Below are 22719 nucleotides of genomic sequence, written 5' to 3'. Positions count from 1 at the left end.
AGTTTTAAAAACTTTTACTACAGAGTGAATGTGTTGTTTCCTGGTAGAAAATCAAAGTTCATTTAAAAGTAAAATACGGGAAAAATGGATTATTTTTTCACAAAATTTACTTCTGGATATTATCTTGTGGTCATAAACAAGCTTCTGTCCAAGTTTGGCAAAACCCAGAATAGAGGAGTTTCACAGGATGAATGTGTTGTTTCCTGGCAAAAAACCAAAGTCCATTTAAAAGTATTTAAAATACGGAAAAAATGAATTACTTTCTTTACAAAGTTTACTACTAGATACCTCTTATCAATCTAATTAAAAACCGATCTCTCATGCTCCCGCCTTCTGATATGTCCCCAATTTGGACCGACTTGAAAACTGGGTCCATAATAAAATATTAATACATGTACATGTTTAGATTCAGCATATCAATGAACCCCAAGAATTCAATTTTTGTTAAAATCAAACTAAGTTTAATTTTGGACCCTTTGGACCAAAATGTAGACCAATTTGATAAAAGGACCCAAAATAAACTAGGTGCTCCACAGGGCGCAGCTTTATACGACCACAGAGATAGAACCCTGAACAGTTAGGGCAAGTATGGGCAAAACATTCAAGTTGATACAGCTCTGAATTTGGATTTTGATCAAATTTTTGACATAATATGAGTTTCTGACACAAAACAAATGTCAAATCTATTGCGCAATATTGTGCAATTAAAGATTTTATCTTCAAACTTTTCAAAAATTTGGAATTTGGAGAAAAAAAATTCTACCGACCCGTTTTTTTGCAATTAGTCCAAAACCTGACATTTCTTTATACACAATTTACAAGTAGTTAAATCAGGAGGTTAATTAGAACATACCCAACATTGTATGTAAATGTACACTTTTAAATTGTCTTAATTGTCCATTGACCAGAAAAACCTAGTTTAACCCCCTTTTTGACCCTTTTGCCCCTAATTCCAACCAGGTGCTCCACAGGGCGCAGCTTTATACGACCCCAGTGGTTGAAACCTGAACAGTTGGGGCAAATTTGGTCACAATATTCAAGCTTGATTCTGTCTGAATTTGGATTGTGATCAAATTTTTGACATAATATAGGTTTTTGTCACAAAATTAATGTGGTCAAAGATCTAACAAATCTATTGCACAATACCGTGCAATTGAAGATTTCTTCTTTAAACTTTTCAAAATTCGAAATTTGAAAAATTTTGAAAAAAAAGGGAGCCCTTCAAAAATCGTAAACAAAAAATCCCCCCCCCTAACTTTTTGAAACCCCCTTGGAGCAATAACCCTTAAACTCAATCTCATGCTTTCCATTGCAGTATTGAACCTTGTAGTACAGTTTCAGAGAGATCCATACAATTACACATAAGTTATTGTCTTGAAACTAGAAAAATGCTTGTTTTGACCCCTTTTTTGCCCTTAATTCCTAAACTTTGGCCCAATAACCCCTAAAATGAATCCAAACCTTCTACTTGTGGTTTTGAACATTGCGATAAGATTTCAGAGCAATTGAAATACTTCTACACAAGTTATTATCCTGAAACTAGAAAAATGCTTGTTTTGGGCCCCTTTGGGCCCCTAATTCATAATCGGTTGGGACCATCATCCCCAAAATCACTCCCAACTTTTCTTTTGTGGTATTAAACCTTCTGAAAAAATTTCATGAAGATCTATTAACTTAAACTAAAGTTATTATCCGGAAACCAATGTGTCTTCAGACGACGACAACGCAGATGACAAAAAAATTTTGGGGTCGTATAAAAACAAATTGAGCAATAACCCCCAAAGTCAATACTTACCATCAAAATTTTGACATAATATAGGTTTTTGACACAAAACAAATGTGGTCCAAGATCTTACAAATTTATTGCTCAATACTGTGCAATTGAAGATTTTTTATAATATTGCTTGTCATATATAGTATTTGCCCATTGAGGGTCCATGATTGGTTAATAAAATCTTATATTTTGAATCTGGAATCTTGGTAGGGTCTGGAAGATAGCCCAGCTTTAAAATGCAGAACAGAGCTAGACAAAAGGCCACCTACAGATCTCTCAAAGTTAACAGCATGACACTCTTTTTTCTATATATAGAAAATGTATATGATAGATATTTTAATGGTACAACAATAACTATACAAATTATATAAAAACGACTACATGTTTATCACAGATTGCACTAAAAGAACTTGACACCTTCACTATCGTCAAACATCATTATTTCTGCTTTTCTCTGCGCCTCTAAAGTCTTTATAGCTCGTAATAATAACCATTTTTCAAGACCATGAAATTCTGAAACAAAAATATACAATTGAAAAAATATATGTTAGTTCTTTGATAAATGATGTACTGAATGTTTTTTTCATAACAATAACATAAAATTAAAATTCTTTTATATGCCCCACCTACGATAGTAGAGGGGCATTATGTTTTCTGGTCTGTGCGTCCGTTCGTCCGTCCGTCTGTCTGTTCGTCCGTCTGTCCCGCTCCAGGTTAAAGTTTTTGGTCAAGGTAGTTTTTGATGAAGTTGAAGTCCAATCGACTTCAAACTTAGTAAACATGTTCCCTATGATATGATCTTTCTAATTTTAATGCCAAATTAGAGTTTTTACCCCAATTTCACGGTCCACTGAACATGGAAAATGATAGTGCGAGTGGGGCATTCGTGTACTGAGGACACATTCTTGTTTTTTAATAAAACTTGAACATGAAGGAAGACACTTTGAATTAAAACTTAGAGAAGCACAGTGAGTGCATATGCTTAGTTGCAACCTTGTTGTATTTAACTGTTGTTGAAAATAAATGGACAATGTGTCCATGGGAGGCAGATGATGCCCTTACTTCTATATAACTTCATAAAGCAGCATAACTCCAAAACGATTTAAGTGACAACACCAAAATTGGAACTTGATTTAAGTTTTGTGGTAATAGGCATTTAGCTTCATAACACTGGTATGAGGCAATCAAGTTAGAGAACAGCAACCAATTTGGAATGTACATAGGTGCAGATGGAAACTGATAAACTTTAATGCCTCTCTGCTATTGCAGGGGCAAAAAATAGATTAACATGTCAGATACTTATTTTTTTAAATAAGGTTTATCTATCTACTTGCATGCCTATAGCTATTAAAAACTTTACCAAAAATATAAAATTGACAAAGGAGTTGACTGATTATTTCCACTGTGTTGTTTATTGGCAGTAATTTTTTGTATATATGTATGCATTTTTCTGTCAAGATCATAGCTAAAAAATAATATTGGTGAAGATTTTCATTCAAGGAATATAACTACTACAATGAGTCAATTGACTACTTTTGTCAATATTGACTTCTTAAAAAAGTTATTTGTTGAACTGGTCTTGCTGATCAATTTTGCTGTTTAAAGTTGTTCCCTATTAATCATAGTTTAAAGAAAATAGCCCCAAAACTATTATTTTTTAAAGTAACATTAAAAACAAATCGTCTGACAATTATGTTCTAAATACACAGTAGCTAGGTATATCTAAACATTGGGGACATATTTGTTCTTGAAGATTTTCTCTATTTTTAACACTTTGAAGAAAAAGCATATATTTAATAACTGTCATTTTACTTCTATTTTTAGTGTTGGCAGCAATGTTGGTTAGCAGGCGGAATCATCCAATTTAAGATACTGCAAAGATAATTGTGGCCAAGATTGTTCTAATTGGCCCTGTAGTTTCAGGGTAGATTGATTTATTGATTGGTGTTTAACGCCACTTTCAACACTTTTGTGCTATTTTGTGGCGGACAGTTTTTATTGGTGGAGGAAGTTAGAGTGCCCAGAGAGAACCACCGACCTTTAATGGGAAAATTTCAAGTTAGAAGATTTTTGTAGAAGTTTATGGACAATAAGTCACAAGAAATGTAAAAAGTTCATGATAGCTGTTTGGGCCATGCCTAGATGAGCTTAAAATGTAAAATTATTAGCAAATGAACTTTTCATGCCCCCGTTTCTAGGCAAAAGGGGCATAAAGTGTTACCCTTGACCATCTGTCCATCCCAAAAGTAATTTCACATATGATAAGCAAGCTTGAGCAGGGGCATTTGTATCCTCAATTATTCTTTTCTTTTATTTTAATAATAAACAGAAACAACCTTAGCAATGTTTATAAAATTTTAGAATGTAAATGGGAAATAAGCATGTTAAGTCTTCCACTGAACTATTTATAGATTTTACTGATTGACAATTATTTGTGAAATCTATATTTAATTAACTTTCTTACAGAGAGAAAAATTTGGTCAAGAGCAAAGGGAGATAATACATTTAGAAATGGAAAGAAGGGATCAAAATTGATCATCATGTATCACTAACCTGTTCCTTCTGATTCCTCTCCATTTGTTAATTCATAAAAAGTGCATACAGTATTAGTCATGGACTTTGATATTATCTGAAAGACAATAGAATTGACTTATTTTTTTAAAATCTTATTTTGACTTATTTTTCTAGCATTGTAGCATGCATGCTGCCATAAATGTTTATACACAATTTCATGGTGATCTATATCACAATTCCTCAGAAATATGTGGCAAAATATTATTCATGATAATATGATAATTATGTGTAATAAAGAATTTTTTTTTCAGTAAACAAGAAGTTGATGGGTCATGTAAAAATGCATCACACTGTCTGGAAATTTCACATGAAGCATTTTAAAAAGATTCAGGAAGGTCTGATCTATAGTTCCTGAGATAAATGAGACATGAAATTTTGATAGATGTTCCTGAGATAAATGAAACAAAATTTCACTCATGAAATTTTGAGATGTTCCTGAGATAAATGAGACAAAATTTCACTCATGAAATTTTGATAGATTTTCGGTTTCTTAAGGTACACACCGCATACAATTGATATGACAGGGCTAAATAACATATTTGGTTAAAACTGTTCAAATGCACATTTCTTTTTTACAAGATCATGATTTAAAATACTGGAAAGTATAAGAACCTGGAAAAAGAATTCTGGTTTTCGCAGATTTATAAAAATAATAAAATTCGTAATGGTTCTGCGGAAGTCCATTTATAAGTAAAATACAGATACACAGGTACAAAATATTAACAAAATTTCCTCCTAGATACTAGCTTTTGATTATAAACGAGCTTCTGTCCAAGTTTGGTACAAATTAAAAAAAATATAAGAAAGTTATCAAAATTTTAAAAATTTTAACCACAATGTAATGTTTTCCCGCAGAAAAACTAAGTTTATTCATAAGTAAAATACGGAAAAAATGAATTTTATTTTCCACAAAATTTACTTCTGGATACAATCTTATGATCATACACAAGCTTCTGTCCAAGTTTGGTAGAAATCCAGTATGGTTTAAGAAAGTTGATCTAATTTTTGTGATAATAAGCATTTAGCTTCATAACACTTGTCTGAGGCAAACTAAAGTTTAATAGAGAACAACAACCAATTTAGAAGGCTCGACAATAAAATGATTAATCCTGCAGCACCTGAGAGAGAAAAAACATATATATTTTTTAAAATCTTATGATAATATTGATTGACATGACTAAGATATTTTTTCATGTAAGATTTTTTGTGAAATGAGTTCCTAACTGATTCAGTTTTTACTTTGAACTAATTTATCCTCCTTAGTTCTATAAATCTTTAAAGGGCAATAACTTATACTGCTGGGGATCCTCTCAAAGATAAAATTAAACACATTTTACCCAAGAATATATTAGATTTCCCCATTCCTCAGGAGTTCTCCACATCACCAAACATTGTTTCTTTGTCTTGGGATCTTTCCATTCTAAGTGCCCTATAATCATATACAATAACAGTTATTTTCTGAAGAGTATTCAACATGTGAAACATTTTATTCTGTTTGAAACTACAATACTCTATATATATCAATTATGAAGTAAGTCTTTTTTACCATGTTTACATAGTCAATTGTTTTGGTCAAAAGTATCAGGTAAATTTATTTTGGAGAAATACAATAAAATATGAAAATAAACTAAATAAGCTGACTATGCAGTATGGGATTTGCTCATTGTTGAAGGCCATACAGTGTTAATTTCTGTGTCATTTGGTCTCTTGTTAGTAGTTGTCTCATTGACAATTATACCACATCTTCTTTTTTATAAAACATATTTTTTTGTATTTCCTACTTTACCATGTTTACTATCATGACTATTAAAAATAAATGTCTTTTGTTTCTTTTTCTTCAACAGGTCAGCATAGAATGATAAAAGTCAGTACCTACAAGACACATGCAAGAAATAGCAGTAAAAATGTGATCCTAATGACTTTATCATGTTTATCATGATCATGATATCATAATTTGAGCGGCATTAGATAGAAATCAACCATATGCAGGTGCACGTATACATGTACATGTATTTATACTTTGATTGAAATTGGAACAACCGATTACAAAAGGAAAGTCTTTGATAGATTTTGTTGTGTATTGTAGGGTTCTTATAACAATCCAATTCAAGTTTTAAAATGATACAGACTTTTCGGAGATAATGTTTTCAACCTGAAATAAGTTACCAGAATTATTGATATTCATTTGCATAAGGTCAATTTCTATCTGATTCAGGACATACACTTACCTGTTCTACAAAGTTCATCTAACACTGTATATAAACCATCTAATGAGAGTTTTCCTAAAAACTGTTAAGGTCAATAATGACAATATACATTTTAAGTCACCCAATTTCGAACTTGATCTGAGTTTTGTGGTAATAAGCATTGTAAAGAACATGAAGACATGGAAGAAGGTAAAAGTGATGCCACCCAAATCCAAACTTGATTTAATTTTATGTGGTACATGTAATATAATAAGCTTTGTGTATAAGTTTCAAAATATTTGGGTTAGCCAAACTTAAGCTAGACAAAGGAAACTAATTTTGGGACATGCAGACAAAAAAGGGTAGGAATTAATGCCCCCACTGCTGAAGCAAGGGGCTAAAAATATTAAATTTAAAAATTCACAGTTTGAGTAGACCAGAATGTTAAATGAATTTTATGTATTGGTAGATCTCATACATGTCATAGTGATACCAAACACTGGTATCTTTTGTGAAATTCACAAAAAGTTTTTAATAAAGTCACCTTATGTGTAATCATGGTAATACTTTACCATGCTTTACATGTGTATCATCATTTGACACTACAAAAGGATACTGTCTATTTCTTTGTTATGACAGAGTTGGGAGTTGAGTATCTCGGTCACATCTATGCTGTAGGACTTTTTCTGTTTGTGGTAGTTGAGAATCAGAGAACACCAAGCTTCCAATTGTTTCTTTCTTGTATCAGAATTAGGCTGAATCCTGTAATGAAGAGAATAAATTTATGAAATATAACAGATTCATGTTTCTGTATGAACCAATGATCTGTGTTGAAGGTCGTATTTTGACCTATAATCATTGATAATGGTTTACTTTTACAAATTGTGACTTGGATGGAGAGCTGTCTCATACCACATCTACTTCTATCTTTTTGACCTACAATTTCTCCATCATGTCCATGGCAGCACCTCTATAATTTTGCTTAGACTTAGTTATATTCATTTCAACAAAAGTTGGTCTAGAGGTGATTATTTAACAGGATGTTTCTGATTTTCTAGTGATTTCTGTTGATTATAAGAAGGTTGCTGTTGTCTGCTCTATGGTCGGGTTGTTATCGCTTTGACACATTCCCCATTTCCTTTCTCAATTTTATTCTCATGTAATTTATGAAATCTCATGATAAAAAGGAGGTTCTAGTGAACTGTTAATTGACAGGAGGTTTCTCAGGCCAAAAAAAAATATATGTCTGTTTAAGGTTACATCATTAAAGTAAATAGGGAAGTTAGGTCGGTATTTCCATTTTATATTGAGCCATGATTTTGAGTTGTGCGGTCCGTCCTGCCGTGGTCCTTGTTGTCCATCTGCCTAGTTTACCCATATTTTTAATGATTGGTTTGGTTGGAAAAAAATGGCAGCGAAGTTTTTATTTCATTACACAAGTTGCAAGTTTCCTTAAAACAGCTGTCATATTCAGGATTGTGAACATTGGGATGTATCAGGCCAGGGGCGGATCCAGCCATTTTAAAAAGGGGGGATTCCTAACCCAGGACAAAGGGGGGGTTCCAATTACATGTCCCCATTCAAATGCTCTGATCGTCCAAAAAAAAGGGGGGTTCCAACCCCCGGAACCCCCCCCTCTGGATCCGCGCCTGCAGGCAATTGATTAAATGTATTGGCAACCCTTACTTCGCTTTTGACACAAGTTCTATTAATTTTTCACTTTACAACGAAAATAAAATGGCTTATGGTCGGTCAGGTAACCATAAACAGACATACATGTATATTTTTTTTTTGGACACATGTTTCTCATGGAAATTAATATTCATGATGACACATGTTTTAACAATTAAGTGGACAGGTAATAAAAGAAAATCTTGATTGTAATCCTGTTTTCTTGATTATTATGATTATCATCTGATGATAGCGAAAAATGTAATTATAAGTATTGAATGTACTTCTTTTAGTATATTCATAGAGTCGTAAAAGTGTTGACCATGCGCACATTTTTAGATTGAAGCACGGAATGTACTTTGGTCAACGGTTTTACACCCCAATGAATTTTCAATATTAAAGAAAAATTCAATTCAATTTCTTACAGTCAGAGATATAACTCTATAGGGTTATTCCAGGAAATAACTTGTGTGTGTTATTACAGATACTTTCACCTTAAATTTTCTAAATCTGTAATAACATATGCTTGTTATTTGTAAAATTATTTCATTTATAGTGGGCTCTGGGGAACTCTTGAGACTTTGCGCAGAAACTATATGCATAGTCTTGAAAACTAATTTTTTAATTAAATCAATACATTTTTGATGGACCATGGTAAATCAATGAGTCGAGGCTATTAAGGGATAAACTTAGCTGTGATAACAAGGCTCAGTTATTAAAGGAATGTAACTTATTATATAAGACACTTGGGAATTACTGAGAAACTTGCGCAGAACCTCATCACATGCTCTGGTCATTATTTCTTACAATAAATGAAACTACATTGTAATTAAGCACGATGTATGTCTGAGCAAATCCTTTGAAGTGATATAGAGAAGCTGTGATAACACCCTTTAGTTATTACAGGCATATTTTTTCTGTAATAACATATAGGTGTACTATGCAAAATTGGCAAACTATGAACTGTTATATCTTTAAATAGTTAAGTATACAGAAAAAAGTAATATCAATAGAACTTTTATACATTTTAACTAAACTAATGATGTATATTGTCCCTATGAAACATGTAACATACATATGTTATCACAGTTCTTTGAATTTTTAGTCCACAATAACAAATGTATGTTATTTTCCTGTATTAACCCTATAGAGTTATATCCCTGACTGTCTTAAGTGAATCACAAACATCATTTGAAAAAATTCACCTACTACATTTATATTGATTTTACACTCAATCTCTCTGTGGGTACCTTTTCTGTTGTGTCTTGTGTACTGTATATAATGTGAACAAAGTCCCCTATTACAGACGAAAAATTAAAAAAAAAACGTGAAAATTTCCCATTATTTTAATTGTACTAAAGAATTAATGAACTCAATATTTATCGGTCATAATCATCCAATTCTATCCTAATAATGTATCATACAGCTCAAGGATGTGTATTGTAAAAGAAGATCCTTCTAGAGCTTCTCACTCAGATCAAGGATTTACACTATACAAATCCTTGCTCAGATTCATTGTATGACAACAGTCAACATTGCCAGTTTGTGTCATTCAATATAAAATATAATGGAGTACACTCAATCATTAAAAAGGGAAGTCACCTCAATTTAAAAGGGTTCAATAAGCTACAAGAGTGTTATTACGTGAAGAAAGGTGGGAAATTGTACTGCCAGGGCCATTCCATTTTCAGTGAGTTCCTTATATCCATTAAAAAAAATTATTATATTTAATCAATAACAGACTAAACACATTATAACACAAGGTTTTTGAACTTTTTCTGTTTTTTAGCATTGATTTAAATGTATATCTTGATTTATATTTCTATATATGCAGAGTTTTATTTCTCATTGATGTAAGCTTTTTTTCAGAGTGTAAACTTCCGGTTCATAGACCTTTCAGCAAAAAATCTGTTTACAACGAAGAAACTCATAGAACTGTTGAAATTTTACAAAATCTCGTCCTTATTACTAAAAAAGAGAGAATTGTAAACTAAGGAATTAAGATATTTACATTAAGAGTTTGATAAAACTTTTAAAAAAGGTTAGTGTCAGTGAGTCAGCAGTGTACTGTGAGTTACACCATGTACACAGCTACAAACAGACAAACAAATTCTACACAAACAGATAAATAAATTTACTAAACCTAAGGATATACACAACAATTTGAGACATGTGTTTCCTGTTGATCCTACTCCTAATGTTATTGCTGTATGATTTCATTATTTCTCATACTTTCTGTTGTGGAAACTCATCTTTCTTATTTGATACAAATGTGTTGGAAGTTGTACACGCTTTTGTAACATATTCACAAATCCTTAAAATATCTTCGAGATATTAACCTGTCAACCTTCCTGTTTCTTACCAGGAGACTCCTACTCAAATGACAGTTTTCCAAAAATCTCCCGCTTGTCGTTCCACTCTTGAGCGAGAATATAAGTTCTCCAGCTTTTGGATATTTTTACCCGCGTTTGTTATGATCATTCGTCATGTAGGGTACCCAGTTCCTACTTCAACTAGCATGACTAGCATGCTAGTACACCCTTTTAAAAGGCCTTTTGTAATACAATGTAATAAATTCACAAATCCTTAAAATATCTTCGAGGTATATTCCTGCCAACCTTCCCTTTTTTTAGCAGGAGACTCCCACTCAAATGGCAATATTCCAGAAATCTCCCGCTTCACGTTCTACTCTTGTGCGTGAATATAAGATCACCTGCTTTTGGATATTTTTACCCGCGATTGTTACTAATTGAATTTTTCTTTACTTTCAAAACAAATTATTAAAAAATTGGCAATCATTTGAAAGTTGTTTTTATATTCAATTTGTAATTAGGAATCAAAATTCAGTTCAGCTATGTCAACTCCAACAAGATTGAGGTCTTTGTTTGAACTAAGCGGCAGTGTAAAAAAGAAGAAATAGTTTACTGCAATTCGAATCGTCAAGGAAATTTGAATAAAATATTTTCCATTTTTACGACCAATAGATGTATATAGGAAGATGTAGTACATTGCATGAGTGCCAAAGAGACAAATCTCCATCCAAGTCACAATTTGTAAAAGTTAACCATTTTAGGTCAAAGTACAAAATGTTACTGTCTTCAACTAGTTCACTTGGCAAGGAATCTTTTTGCACATCAATATCATGTTCAATCAACTTTTCGATTTCTTCTGGTGATCTGTGAAGGTTTAAGAGGTTGACAGGTATGGTCTTTGATGCTTTTGAATAAACCATACTACATGTACTAACCTGCTAACAGTACAAATGTTACATCAGCATACAGACAAGAACACAGGTCACTGGTATCAGGTCGCGACAGCCTCTTAATTTTATCCGATCCCATTATGATAAAATAAATAATTACCATGATTACTCTTACATGTCTTAAAAGTCTGAGAGTTTTGTGAAGTATTTTGAGCTTTTGTTAGCATGGGTAGGGGAAGCCATATTATGTCTATATATTTTATCAGCAGGAAAAAATAATAATATGACAATTAAAAAATATAGTACAAAATGAGATGGTACATGTATATATATACTTGAACAATGTACTTTTGTATATATGCTTCTTGATGAAGAAAATGAATAACCTTCATAAATAAAAGATAAATTAATGATTTCACAAATTACAAATGTACCAGTGTCCTTAATTAGAGTTGTTTGAATTGGATATATAAAAAAAGAAGATGGGGTATGATTGCCAAAGGCAAAGAGACAAGTCTTCCCAAGAGACCAAATTTAAATGACACAGAAATAAACAACTATTGGACACCGTATCGCTTTCAACAATCAGCAAAGCCCATATCGCATAGTAAGCTTTGAACAATGTTGAAAGGCCCCAAACTGACAAATGTAAAATATTTCAAACAAGAAAACTAATGACCTTACCGTATAGCGGGTTATTTAATTTGCATTTGTATATCCAAAATAAATTCCGCCAATTTAAAAGTACATGCAAAAGTATTGATAAAAGTTTTGAATCTGCCAAAATAATAATAAATATTTTATTAAATCAAAACCACGAAATGTTACACCTTCGACAATAACCAGCTATACAATATTTATGTAAAAACAAATACATTGTATGTAACAAAGCAAAAAACAAGATCCACTGAAGTACAGGCTCCTGAAATGGGACAGGCCTATACAGAATATGTATGTTTATCGGACTACAGATGAATTATCACGTTGTGATTGGTTAAATGCCGTCACATGGTGACCCCCTATGAGACCGTATGGGGTTAGTAAGTTTCATATGGGGTTCATGACGCGTTAATGGCGAGGTCATTATTAATGTTGTTGTGTTTAATTGTTTATTTTTCAACAAAACGCTGCAGCTGCAGAAAAAGTCCAGCGTCCGATAAATTCATTATACGGTTAACTACTGACCCCCTACGGATCCATAGAGGGTGAATAAAATTCATAGGGGACTCTGCCTCACCCCCTATGGATTTTACTAACCCTCTATGGATCCGTAGGGGGTCAGTAGCGAACCATATAACTTATAGTGTGTGTGTTTGGAGGCAGGGGGTGCCGAACCCTAACCCTAACCTTGGACAGTGGTGTTACAGTACAGCATACATGACATAAGCGATAAGAATAAACTATAAAAATCATTAAAAAAAGGCTTAACTCATCAGATCGATACAAATAGAAATATATAGTGCCTAAGTGGAATAAGTCTTGTAATAAATTAATTCCAACAACAAATAGACACTAAGAAAGTGAAGATTTCATTTCATTATGATTGATTTGATTATTGCTAATTTTGTTATATATGTACATTTGTACATTTATCCTCTAGATCTATACATGTGATACACTCTTTTGTTTTATCAAGATGACTAACAAAATTGAAAGTAAGTATATCTGTATATTAAGTAATTATCAAACAAGTTTATAATTTCAGATACTAGAGAATATGATCACATTGTCAAAAAAATTAAAACAACAGAGTTCCACAGGAAAGAAAGAAAATGAAGAAAATAAAAGAATATCTATCAGAGACAAACTGTTAGTGAAAGGTAAAGGACATGTTTTTTATGACCATATTTGATTGCCTGTATATTTTGGTAAAATTTCAATAACAGTCATATATTATCAAAATTTATCATAGTTAAACAAAAGACCACCAACCGTAACTATTAATGAATAGGTTTTGCTATTTTTGATTTTCGTATCCTTTCTTTTAGGAAGTCAAAATACTCATCAAATAAATTTTTCACCACAATCCATTCAATCTTGTAGGTCAATTTCCTTTGCCTTTTTAAGTCCAAAAACAAAAATCCTGAGAAAGATAATTTAGCATGATGAAGATTAGGAGTATTAATGCAATTAAGAGCTTACATGTATTTAAGCAAACATAGGTTATGGTAGGACATCAATAATAAAAAATCCATACTGTATAGTCAGCTATGAAAGGCAATTATAATTGTAGCCGCCTTTTCAAATAATTTTTAGCTCAAGTGAGCTTTTCTCATCACTTGGCGTACATCGTCCTACCTCTATCATCCTGTGTCTGTAAACTTTTACAAAAATCTTCTCCTCTGAAACTACTGGGCCAAATTTAACCAAACTTGGCCACAACCATCATTAGGGTATCTAGTTTAAAAAATGAGTCTGGTGACCCGGCCAACCAACCAAGATGGCCCCCATGCCTAAAAATAGAACATAGGGGTAAAATGTAGATTTTGGCTTATATCTCTGTAAACCAAAGCATTAAGGGCAAATCTGACGGGGTAAACATGTTTATCAGGTAAAGATCTATCTGCCCTGAAATTTTCAGATGAATCGGAAACCCGTTGTTAGGTTGCTGCCCCTGAATTAGTAATTTTAAGGAAGTTTTTCCGTATTTGGTTATTATCTTGAATATTATTATAGATAGAGATAAACTGTGAACAGCAATAATGTTCAGCAAAGTAAGATCTACAAATAAGTCAACATGACCAAAATGGTCAGTTGACCCCTGAAGGAGTAATTGCCCTTTATATTCATTTTTACCAATTTTTCGTATTTTTTTAAAATCTTTTACAAAAATCTTCTCCTCTGAAACTACGGGGTCAAATTTAACCAAACTTAGCCACAATCATTATTAGGGTATTTTGTTTAAAAACCTTGTGTGGTGTCCCAGCCAACCAATTAAGATGGCTGCCATTGCTAAAAATAAAACATATGGATAGTTGTAAAATGTAGATTTTGGCTTATAAATCTGAGCAAATTTGACGAGGGGTTAAAATGTTTATCAAGTCAATATTTATCTGCCTTGAAATTTTCAGATGAATTGGACAACTGATTGTTGGGTTGCTGCCTCCCCCCCCCCCCCCCAAATTGGTAATTTTTAAAGAAACTTTGCTGTTTTTGGTCATTATCTTGAATACTATTATAGATAAAGATAAACTGTAAACAGCATTAATTTAATGTTCAGCAAAGTAAGATCTAAAAGTAAGTCAACATGACCAAAATGGTTAGTTGACTACTTAAGGAGTTATTACCCTTTATAGTTAATTTTTAACAATTTTCATTAATTAGGCAAGTTTTTGTAAATTTTTTATGAAAAGAGAGGGGTCAAGGGTTATTGTGCTTAATAATTAACTGATAAATGCATTGACATTTTACAAGTATAACTCCAAAATTCAGGCGTTTATTATGTATCCTTTGTTATATTGCGTATAAGTGATTTTATCTATACATGCTAGGTATTTTAAAAGTATTTAATATTCTGAAGTTTTCTTTTTATTTCCAGAGGTTCAAGAGATGGAGGAACATTTACCTAAGACATGTAAAGTAAACTTTGAAGATCCCAATACTCTTCATAAGTTTTCGTTAATAATCACACCTGAAGATGGATTCTGGCATGGAGGAAAATTTAAATTTACGATAAATATACCTGACGAATATAATATATTGGTAAGCTAAATATAGTGAGGTACTGTGGATTCAGCAACCCAGAAATTTGTTTAACAAGAATAATAAAATCTGACAGTTCCAAACAAATTGTCTAGATCTGTATACAGAAAAAAAAACTTCATATATGCAACTTCATCATCAGGCTTCTAGAACAGGCACATAATAAGTTATCCTTTTCTACATGAACATCTAAACATCCTGATATTATCTCTAGTCTTGACACTACCTGACACATTACACTTTGGCCCAACCAGTCTGATCATCCAATGAATAACAAGGAATTCACATAATCTGATATTGATTGTACATGAGCTCTGTCTGTGTTGTGGATGGAACAAAAACATTTGTACCTACCCAGTGGTAGACATACAACATTATTTTACCAAACAGTTTATTAAAAAAAAATGTTCAGTCCATAATAATAACATTGCATGTGTGTTTCATTATGATACTTTCTTCTGATTAAGGAACAGCAATCTCTCCTCATTCTGAAAATAGACTGAAATTGATAAAAAAAATTGTTAAAGCATTGACCCTGTGCACATCTTCGGATGAATAGCACTTCCACGCTTCATACAAAATAATCTTTGGTCAATGCTTTTACACCCAAATAAATTTACAAAAAGAAGCATTCAATCCTTAAATGAAAATAATTTTGTATTGCAGCCTCCTGTTGTGACATGCCAAACCAGAATATGGCATCCAAATATTGATGAGGAAGGCGAGGTCTGTCTTAGTTTATTACGCCAAAGTTCTTATGACAGTTTAGGTAAGGTTAAGGTTTATTACACCAAATATTAAAAAAAGAAGATGCAGGGTATGATTACAAATGAGACAACTCTTCACAATAGACCAAATGACACAGAAATTAACAACTGTAGGTCACTGTACAGCCCTCAACAATGAGCATAGCCAAAACCACAATCTCAGCTATTAAAGGCCCCAAAATGACAAATGAAAAACTGTTCAAACGAGCAGGTTCAAAAATGTGGCGGGGTTAAATAGGTTTAGTGAGATCTAAACCCTCCCCTATACCTCTAGCCACTGTATGTAGAAAAACAAGCACCCAGCAATACGTACAGAAAAACTCAGTTTTAAAAGAAGTCGAGTCGGATGTCAATGGATGTCAGAATAGGTCACAAAAGAAACTAGGCAAAAGGACTATGATACATAAATTAGCAAAGTTATAGTTTATTCAATTCATAATAGTACTGATTGAAACACTGTTTACAGGGGTGGATCCAGCCATTTTAAAAAGGGGGGTTCCCAACCCAGGATAAAGGGGGGGTTCCAGCTATATGTCCCCATTCAAATGCATTGATCGGCCAAAAAAAGGGCGGTTCCAACCCCGGAACACCCCCCCTGGATCCGCCACTGGTTTAATTCATAATATTGAGGTTACACTTTCATTACAATCTTTTATATTTTTAATGAAAACATTAAACAAATCGTTTTTAAAAAATCCAGAGAGAATAGATTTTAAGACAAGTTAATCCATCCATTAATCGGTTATCTTCGGGAAATTTTGAAGACTTTTATTACAGCTCATGTACATGTACAAAATAAAGGCAGCTAATTTAACACAAAGTATTATTGACCATTGTTATATGTATAATTTGATACAAATATTGCTTTTTATTTTGTTTTTAGGTTGGGCTCCTACAAGAAGATTAAAAGATGTGATATGGGGGTTAAATTCTTTGTTTGCTGTAAGTACCCCTTACTGATTGTTTGCTTGTTTGATAGGTTGAATGTTCATAAAGAAATTACCCTGTGTACTTTGATATGGACACACTCTTGTTACTCCTGAAAGTTGCGCAAAATAAAAATTGATAAATAGTGAAGTAGTTGGTTTGCAATAATTTGTTAAGAGAAGTTAGTAGATATTGTGTACAATAATGAAGTTGCACTTTAGAAATAGGATTTATCTCCCCTACATTACACAAAATATTATAGGAAAGTTTAAATTTAAAAGCTGATTTCAAGTCATTTTAGTAGTAATTTCTCATTCTTTTCCAGTTTAAAGTAAAATATTTTAAAGAAGTTTTTCTTATCTATTTTGTTGTTTCTTGTAAACTGAAACATCAAACTATATAGATATATAACAATAACCTTTCATGTCTTTGTTTCTTGTGATATTTTTTTGTAAATTCAAAGACTTAGTATTTTTCTTTTTCTCTGCAGTACTTTTTTTCAAACATTGTAAGAATTTTTCTAGATTCTATTGTAAAGTGGATTTTGAAAGGTTATGGTTGGTGGGTGGATGTTAGTAGTAGAGTTTTGAGAAATTAAAGAATATCCTGTTATAATTTGATGATTTCTGAGATAGGGTAAAGTGTTATCCCGATGAAAATTACACACATACAACATGTACAATCTGTAACACATTTATGCCTGGGAAATAACATAAAAGATATGGAATATGAATGTTAGCTTCTTCAGTAAACCATGTTTGAAAAAAATTATTGAATATATATCTCAATATTATTATTATTATTTTTTATGCCCCATTTATGAGCATTATGTTTTCTGGTCTGTGCATCCGTCTGTTTGTTTGTTCATCCGTCCGTCTGTCCCGCTTCGGGTTAAAGTTTTTGGTTGAGGTAGTTTTTGATGACGTTGAAGTCCAATCAACTTGAAACTTAGTACACATGTTCCTTTTGATCATGATCTTTCTAATTTTAATGCCAAATTAGAGATTTTACCCCATTTTCACGGTCCACTGAACATAGAAAATGATAGTGCGGATGGGGCATCCATGTTCTTGGGACACATTCATTATTTTTATTTTATAAATGTATAAGAGTTTAAATGAAGTGGATATCAAAGTTATTTTGTTTGTATTAATTGTTACAGTAGTTAATTATGATGTTTGTATAATTTCAGGATTTATTAAATTTTGATGATCCATTAAATGTAGATGCAGCAGATCATTATAGCAGGAATAAGGTAAGATCATTGTAGCAGGAATAAGGTAAGATCATTGTAGCAGGAATAAGGTAAGATCATTGTAGCAGGAATAAGGTAAATAAAAAACACAGAAAAAAGATATTATTTTACTGAATGGCTTTTAATCATACATCTACAGCAGATTCAGGAAAATGCAAGATTTTCAAACTACTGCGATTTAAGATAGATCTGCATATAGATATATTTATCAGATTTTTAGAATAAAAGATCATGTTATTATAATACTCACTCAGCTTAATTTTCACATTAATAAAAACCATGCAATAATTTCTGTATTTGTAGTTTATTAAATAAGTAAATATGGTATGATTTCTTATTAATGAGACAAGTATTCACACAAGATTAAATGATCTGTTTAATAACAAATATTGGCCAACCTTTGGCTTTAACCTGAGTTAAACCTATATGATGTAAAGCTATAAAAAGGCCTACATGACAATATGTAAAACTATTCAAAATAAAAAACCAACAACCTAATTAATGTTAAGGTGGTACCTAACTTTACAGGGAGGTAACTCTGTAAAATCAGCTAAACGTTTTAATTACGTTGTGTTGTAAAGGGAATATTAAGCTTCTCAATGATCAAAATTGGTGTTTGTCAAACTGCTGTATAACCAGTGTAATTTTTCTGATAAAACGGTTGGTTCAAAATTTTTGAAATTTTTATATTTTTATTAAAGGGTCAAAGTAAATGCTTTGTCAAAATTTTATGAAAATTAAACGAGCCAAATTAATTTTAGTGAAAGTGTTGGGTACCACCTTAAAAGCAACAACTAAAAACAAATATGATTTACAGCCACATACAACAATAATACAGCTATATTTAACATCTTACAGTAACTAAGTTTCATGATTTCATACACTACATGTAGTTGTATATTTTTTTCCTGTTTCCTAGATACCTACAAAAAAAATATATTGAAGTACATGTACCAAACAGATAAACCTTATATTAATATCAGGAGAGACAAATAACCATAGCAATAATGCTAAGAAATTTGGCACCAAGGAAGAAGCACTTCTCTCAAAATACCTTGATTCATGTGGCACCCATTGTGTTGCTGGAGCAAATTTAAACCTGGCAATTAGTGGTTATAGTAGTGAAAATAGTAGAGGGGTATTAAAGTTAAGACAAGTTGAAAATAGGGGCCTCGGTGGCGGAGTGGTCTAAGTAGTTCCTACCGTAATCACTAGCCAGTCAACACTGGGGTTGTGAGTTTGAACCCATCTCCTGCGGGTGCACTCGACTCCAATCTTAATTAACTAGGATTGTCAGTTTTCCTATCGAAGGTCAGTGGTTTTCTCCGGGCACTGCGGCTTCCTCCACCAATAAAAACTGGCCGCCACGAAATAGCCTAAATGCGGTGCTTAAAAATGGCGTTAAAACACCTAATATAAAAAAATCAACACGTTGAAAATATTGATAGTCGTGTGACTCAGATATTCCATGGTGCTGTGGTTTTGGGAACCAGTGCTTTGTGAAAATACAGGGTTGCACTTTGAGTCCTGCTAGAAGTAGTAATGTATCGATATTATTTTTAATTTCACTATAATTATTTTTATTTTTCAGGAATCATTCAAAACCAAAGTGAAGGAATACATAACTATGTATGCCACTAGATAGTGATTCATTAAACCTCCTGTTATTTCCATGTGTTCATTTATCAAGACTTCATTTTACATCATGCCCCTTCTAAAGTAAAGGGAGATAATTTGATATTCAGGTGATCTGATACCTTATAAAGGTGTGCTGAATATTTGAGAATGAGGTGAGCTGTAAGAAAAGGGGATGTCCTCTCTCTCATCAGTTGAAAGGGAATTTGTGATAATTTGTGAAAATGATTTGCTGTGAACCAGAACATTAGAGGTTGCTACATGTATGATATGTATGTAGTTTGACTGCTTTATATTTACCATTTTATCCTGCCAGCTCAGTGATTATAGATTTTTTTCATTTATTGCATAATTCATGAAATAAAGAATACAGTATTGAATAAGATGGTAGTGAACAAACTGTATAGAATAATTTTTTGTGAAACTAAATTATTTATTGGAATAATGGAAGTTAAGAAATTGTTATATTTCCCGTTTAACAGACAACACTTTGAGATTACTATGGTCTCACTATTAACTTAAGAACGCAGATTTTTTGATCCACAAATATAAATGTTCAATGAAGTTTACATTTTCTATATGCTAGCAGTTGTATGTGCCTGCAGACTTTGGCAAATCCAGGAAATCAAATATTAACTAAATACAATTTTTTCAAAATCCAAAAAAAATGGTAACCACAAAAATAATTCAATCCACAGTATTAAATGTGATATCAATTTAATTCAACAACAACATTAATAATTCAATCAGATGTTAAATTGCATATTTGAATTGCAAAACAATTTCATTTTTTCAGTGATACTAAAATTGTTTAAAAAAGATGGTTAGTTTGGGAAAATTGTAATTAAATGATTACACTGATCAATCAAAAATTTTCAAGTGTTGTGTCAGACTTCTAACATATTATTTGTTCATTAATTAAATATTTGAAAATGAATCAATTACTATTAGAATGTAAATCTGGAAGTTTTGTTGGCTACTTAATTTTGTGATTATCTAAACTACTGAAAATATTCAAACAATTTTTATCTAAGAGTAAAACTACTTTCACTAAATGATAGTTCTGTTTATTTACTCAGGGTTATGTTTAGATGCTATCAGTTTGTGAATTTGTACAATGAAATACAGATTGTGGATATGGAAATTGGTTAAATTATTTTTATTTGATTTTTTTTTATTATGATCATGTCTTTAACTGCTTTTTTATATAAATTTGTTTTGCTCTGGGTTGAGGCTACAATAACTGACTGTTCAGTCCTTCAGATTTAAAAACAAAACAAAAACAAAAATTAGTGTTAAAGTAGGCACACTTTTCCACCTAGAGCAAAAATAAGAGAATATATCTAGATTTTCATTACAGATTTTATGCCATGATATAAGTGTCAGTGCTAATATATCTAACCCTTGTGATTATAACAACTTGTTGTTGAAACGTATTTATTTATCCGAATGTTATAGTATTGTACCATTGACATTAATACCCATAACCCTGTTTGTACAGAATTGATCAGTAACATTTTAAATTTCTTGTCCTAAATTGAGTGTTTTGGGGACTTTTTCAGGTTTTATTTGTATTTCAGAACTTTTTGATACACAAATAGAATTTTTCGTTTTGCATTTTCTATATATATATCATGTATATATAGTAAAGCACCTTTCCATTATAATCTTTACTTGATTCATTCATACCTGTGGTTTATATATGCTGCACTTAAATTTAATGTTCCATCAAACTTAAACTTTTCTGATATAACACTGAAAATTTACAATTTTAACCCTGAAACATGGTACTACTATACATGTGATATAAAGTCTGACAGACATACACATTTTAACTATAAAAGTAGTCCTTAGAATATTTTTTTGGGTAAAACCCCTTGTGTATGCGAGTGACATTTAAATGCTAAATTAACTCTTTTTGTACAATTCTTCAATCCTTTGGTCAACATGGTCTACCTATAGCTATTATATTTAATTCTTGAATATTGCTTAAGTTTGTTTCACATTATTTAAGGTCTTTTTGATAGGCTTGATAAGTGATTATATGTGATTTTGTAGTTTATGATTGTAATTTATTGCTGTACACAGGGTTCTTTTTTCTATCATGACCTCTTTTTACATTTGTTTTGATGATTTTCGTTCAATTTTGCATTGAATTTTATATCTTCTCAAAAATCAGTTGTAACACTGATATTTCACAATAAATATAATTTTGCAATGTGCTTTACAATTTTTATGTTTCAGAATATGTAAGACTTCTGTGTAGATTCATATCCTCTGTTTATTAAATATAATTGACTACATTTGTACATTATAATTGCATAATGTCTGTTAAGTTAAACAATAACTGTACTTTCAGAAATTTTTTGCATGGATTTATTGTTGATTGTTGAACAAAAAGAGACTAATTCGAGAATAATTTGCAAGATTTTAGGAAAGCTGCAAATGAATTAAGCTATCAAAATGGGGTTTATATGGCTCTGCCAATTTACAGTCCATGTCAAATAGATTTTTAGTATGCAAGTCTTTTATAATGAGTTACAGATTGAGTTCATGTTTGGTTGGTCACCACTGATTTTTGCCGAAATTACAATCTTTAGACTTTGAAAATTTCCACTCCTAAAAATGGCTTCAAGCTATTTTTGCAAGTGGAGCCATTCATGTCATTCCAACACATCTAGTTTTATTGCAATAGATATCCTATTAAATTTTTTTGTCATAAAAACATAGCAAAAAATTCAGAATTTACAGTATCCTTTATTCATAGAAAACTATACATGTCATAATTGCAAAATGTAATAAAATAAATGAATTTATAAAAAAAATTATATCCTTTATTCCTATTGCTTCCATTAAATATGGTTATTATTTGTTTGAACATATGGTGTCATTTGTTATTTTTTTTTAAAGGCAGCTGGATGTGGATGTATTAGATGACCACACATTTGTTAGCTTACTAGACCCAATTGTCTAAAATGAGTTCATTGCAGCGATTGTCATCTTATCTTTAATTTGTTAATTGGTAA

At 31.7% G+C, this 22719-nt stretch overlaps 2 protein-coding genes across 2 annotated transcripts; one reads left to right on the top strand and one right to left on the bottom strand.

The window, feature by feature from the left end:
* Window positions 1-2095: 2095 nt before the first annotated feature.
* On the bottom strand, window positions 2096-9904 carry LOC143058719 (vacuolar protein-sorting-associated protein 25-like). The gene is made up of 6 exons (XM_076232169.1): window positions 9850-9904; window positions 7151-7296; window positions 6577-6630; window positions 5686-5777; window positions 4328-4403; window positions 2096-2287 (listed from the first exon to the last, which is right to left on the bottom strand). Exons 1-6 carry the CDS (start codon window positions 9888-9890, stop codon window positions 2175-2177), a joined length of 522 nt encoding a protein of 173 aa, XP_076088284.1. The 5' UTR covers window positions 9891-9904; the 3' UTR covers window positions 2096-2174.
* A 178-nt stretch (window positions 9905-10082) lies between these two features.
* LOC143058718 (NEDD8-conjugating enzyme UBE2F-like) lies at window positions 10083-22518 on the top strand. The gene is made up of 7 exons (XM_076232168.1): window positions 10083-10246; window positions 13113-13227; window positions 14946-15109; window positions 15776-15878; window positions 16760-16818; window positions 17996-18058; window positions 19650-22518. The coding sequence occupies exons 2-7, from the start codon at window positions 13125-13127 to the stop codon at window positions 19701-19703; spliced, it is 546 nt and encodes a 181-aa protein (XP_076088283.1). The 5' UTR covers window positions 10083-10246; window positions 13113-13124; the 3' UTR covers window positions 19704-22518.
* Window positions 22519-22719: the final 201 nt, after the last annotated feature.

This window comes from Mytilus galloprovincialis, chromosome 14 (genome assembly GCF_965363235.1).
Source record: "Mytilus galloprovincialis chromosome 14, xbMytGall1.hap1.1, whole genome shotgun sequence".
Classification (NCBI taxonomy): Eukaryota; Metazoa; Mollusca; class Bivalvia; order Mytilida; family Mytilidae; genus Mytilus; species Mytilus galloprovincialis.
This window is presented reverse-complemented; position numbering and strand designations above follow the sequence as displayed.

Bases quoted from the DNA above. Each gene is read 5' to 3' on its own strand.
- LOC143058718 (XM_076232168.1), top strand. From the start codon at position 13,125: ATGATCACATTGTCAAAAAAATTAAAACAACAGAGTTCCACAGGAAAG. The intron at 15,110-15,775 runs GTAAGCTAAATA...TTTGTATTGCAG, and splicing joins CTGACGAATATAATATATTG to CCTCCTGTTGTGACATGCCA. The intron at 18,059-19,649 runs GTAAGATCATTG...TTTATTTTTCAG, and splicing joins ATCATTATAGCAGGAATAAG to GAATCATTCAAAACCAAAGT.
- LOC143058719 (XM_076232169.1), bottom strand. From the start codon at position 9,890: ATGGAATGGCCCTGGCAGTACAATTTCCCACCTTTCTTCAC. The intron at 6,631-7,150 runs GTATCCTTTTGT...AACAGTTTTTAG, and splicing joins TCATAACAAAGAAATAGACA to GAAAACTCTCATTAGATGGT. The intron at 4,404-5,685 runs GTAAAATGTGTT...ATTGTCTTTCAG, and splicing joins GAAATCTAATATATTCTTGG to ATAATATCAAAGTCCATGAC.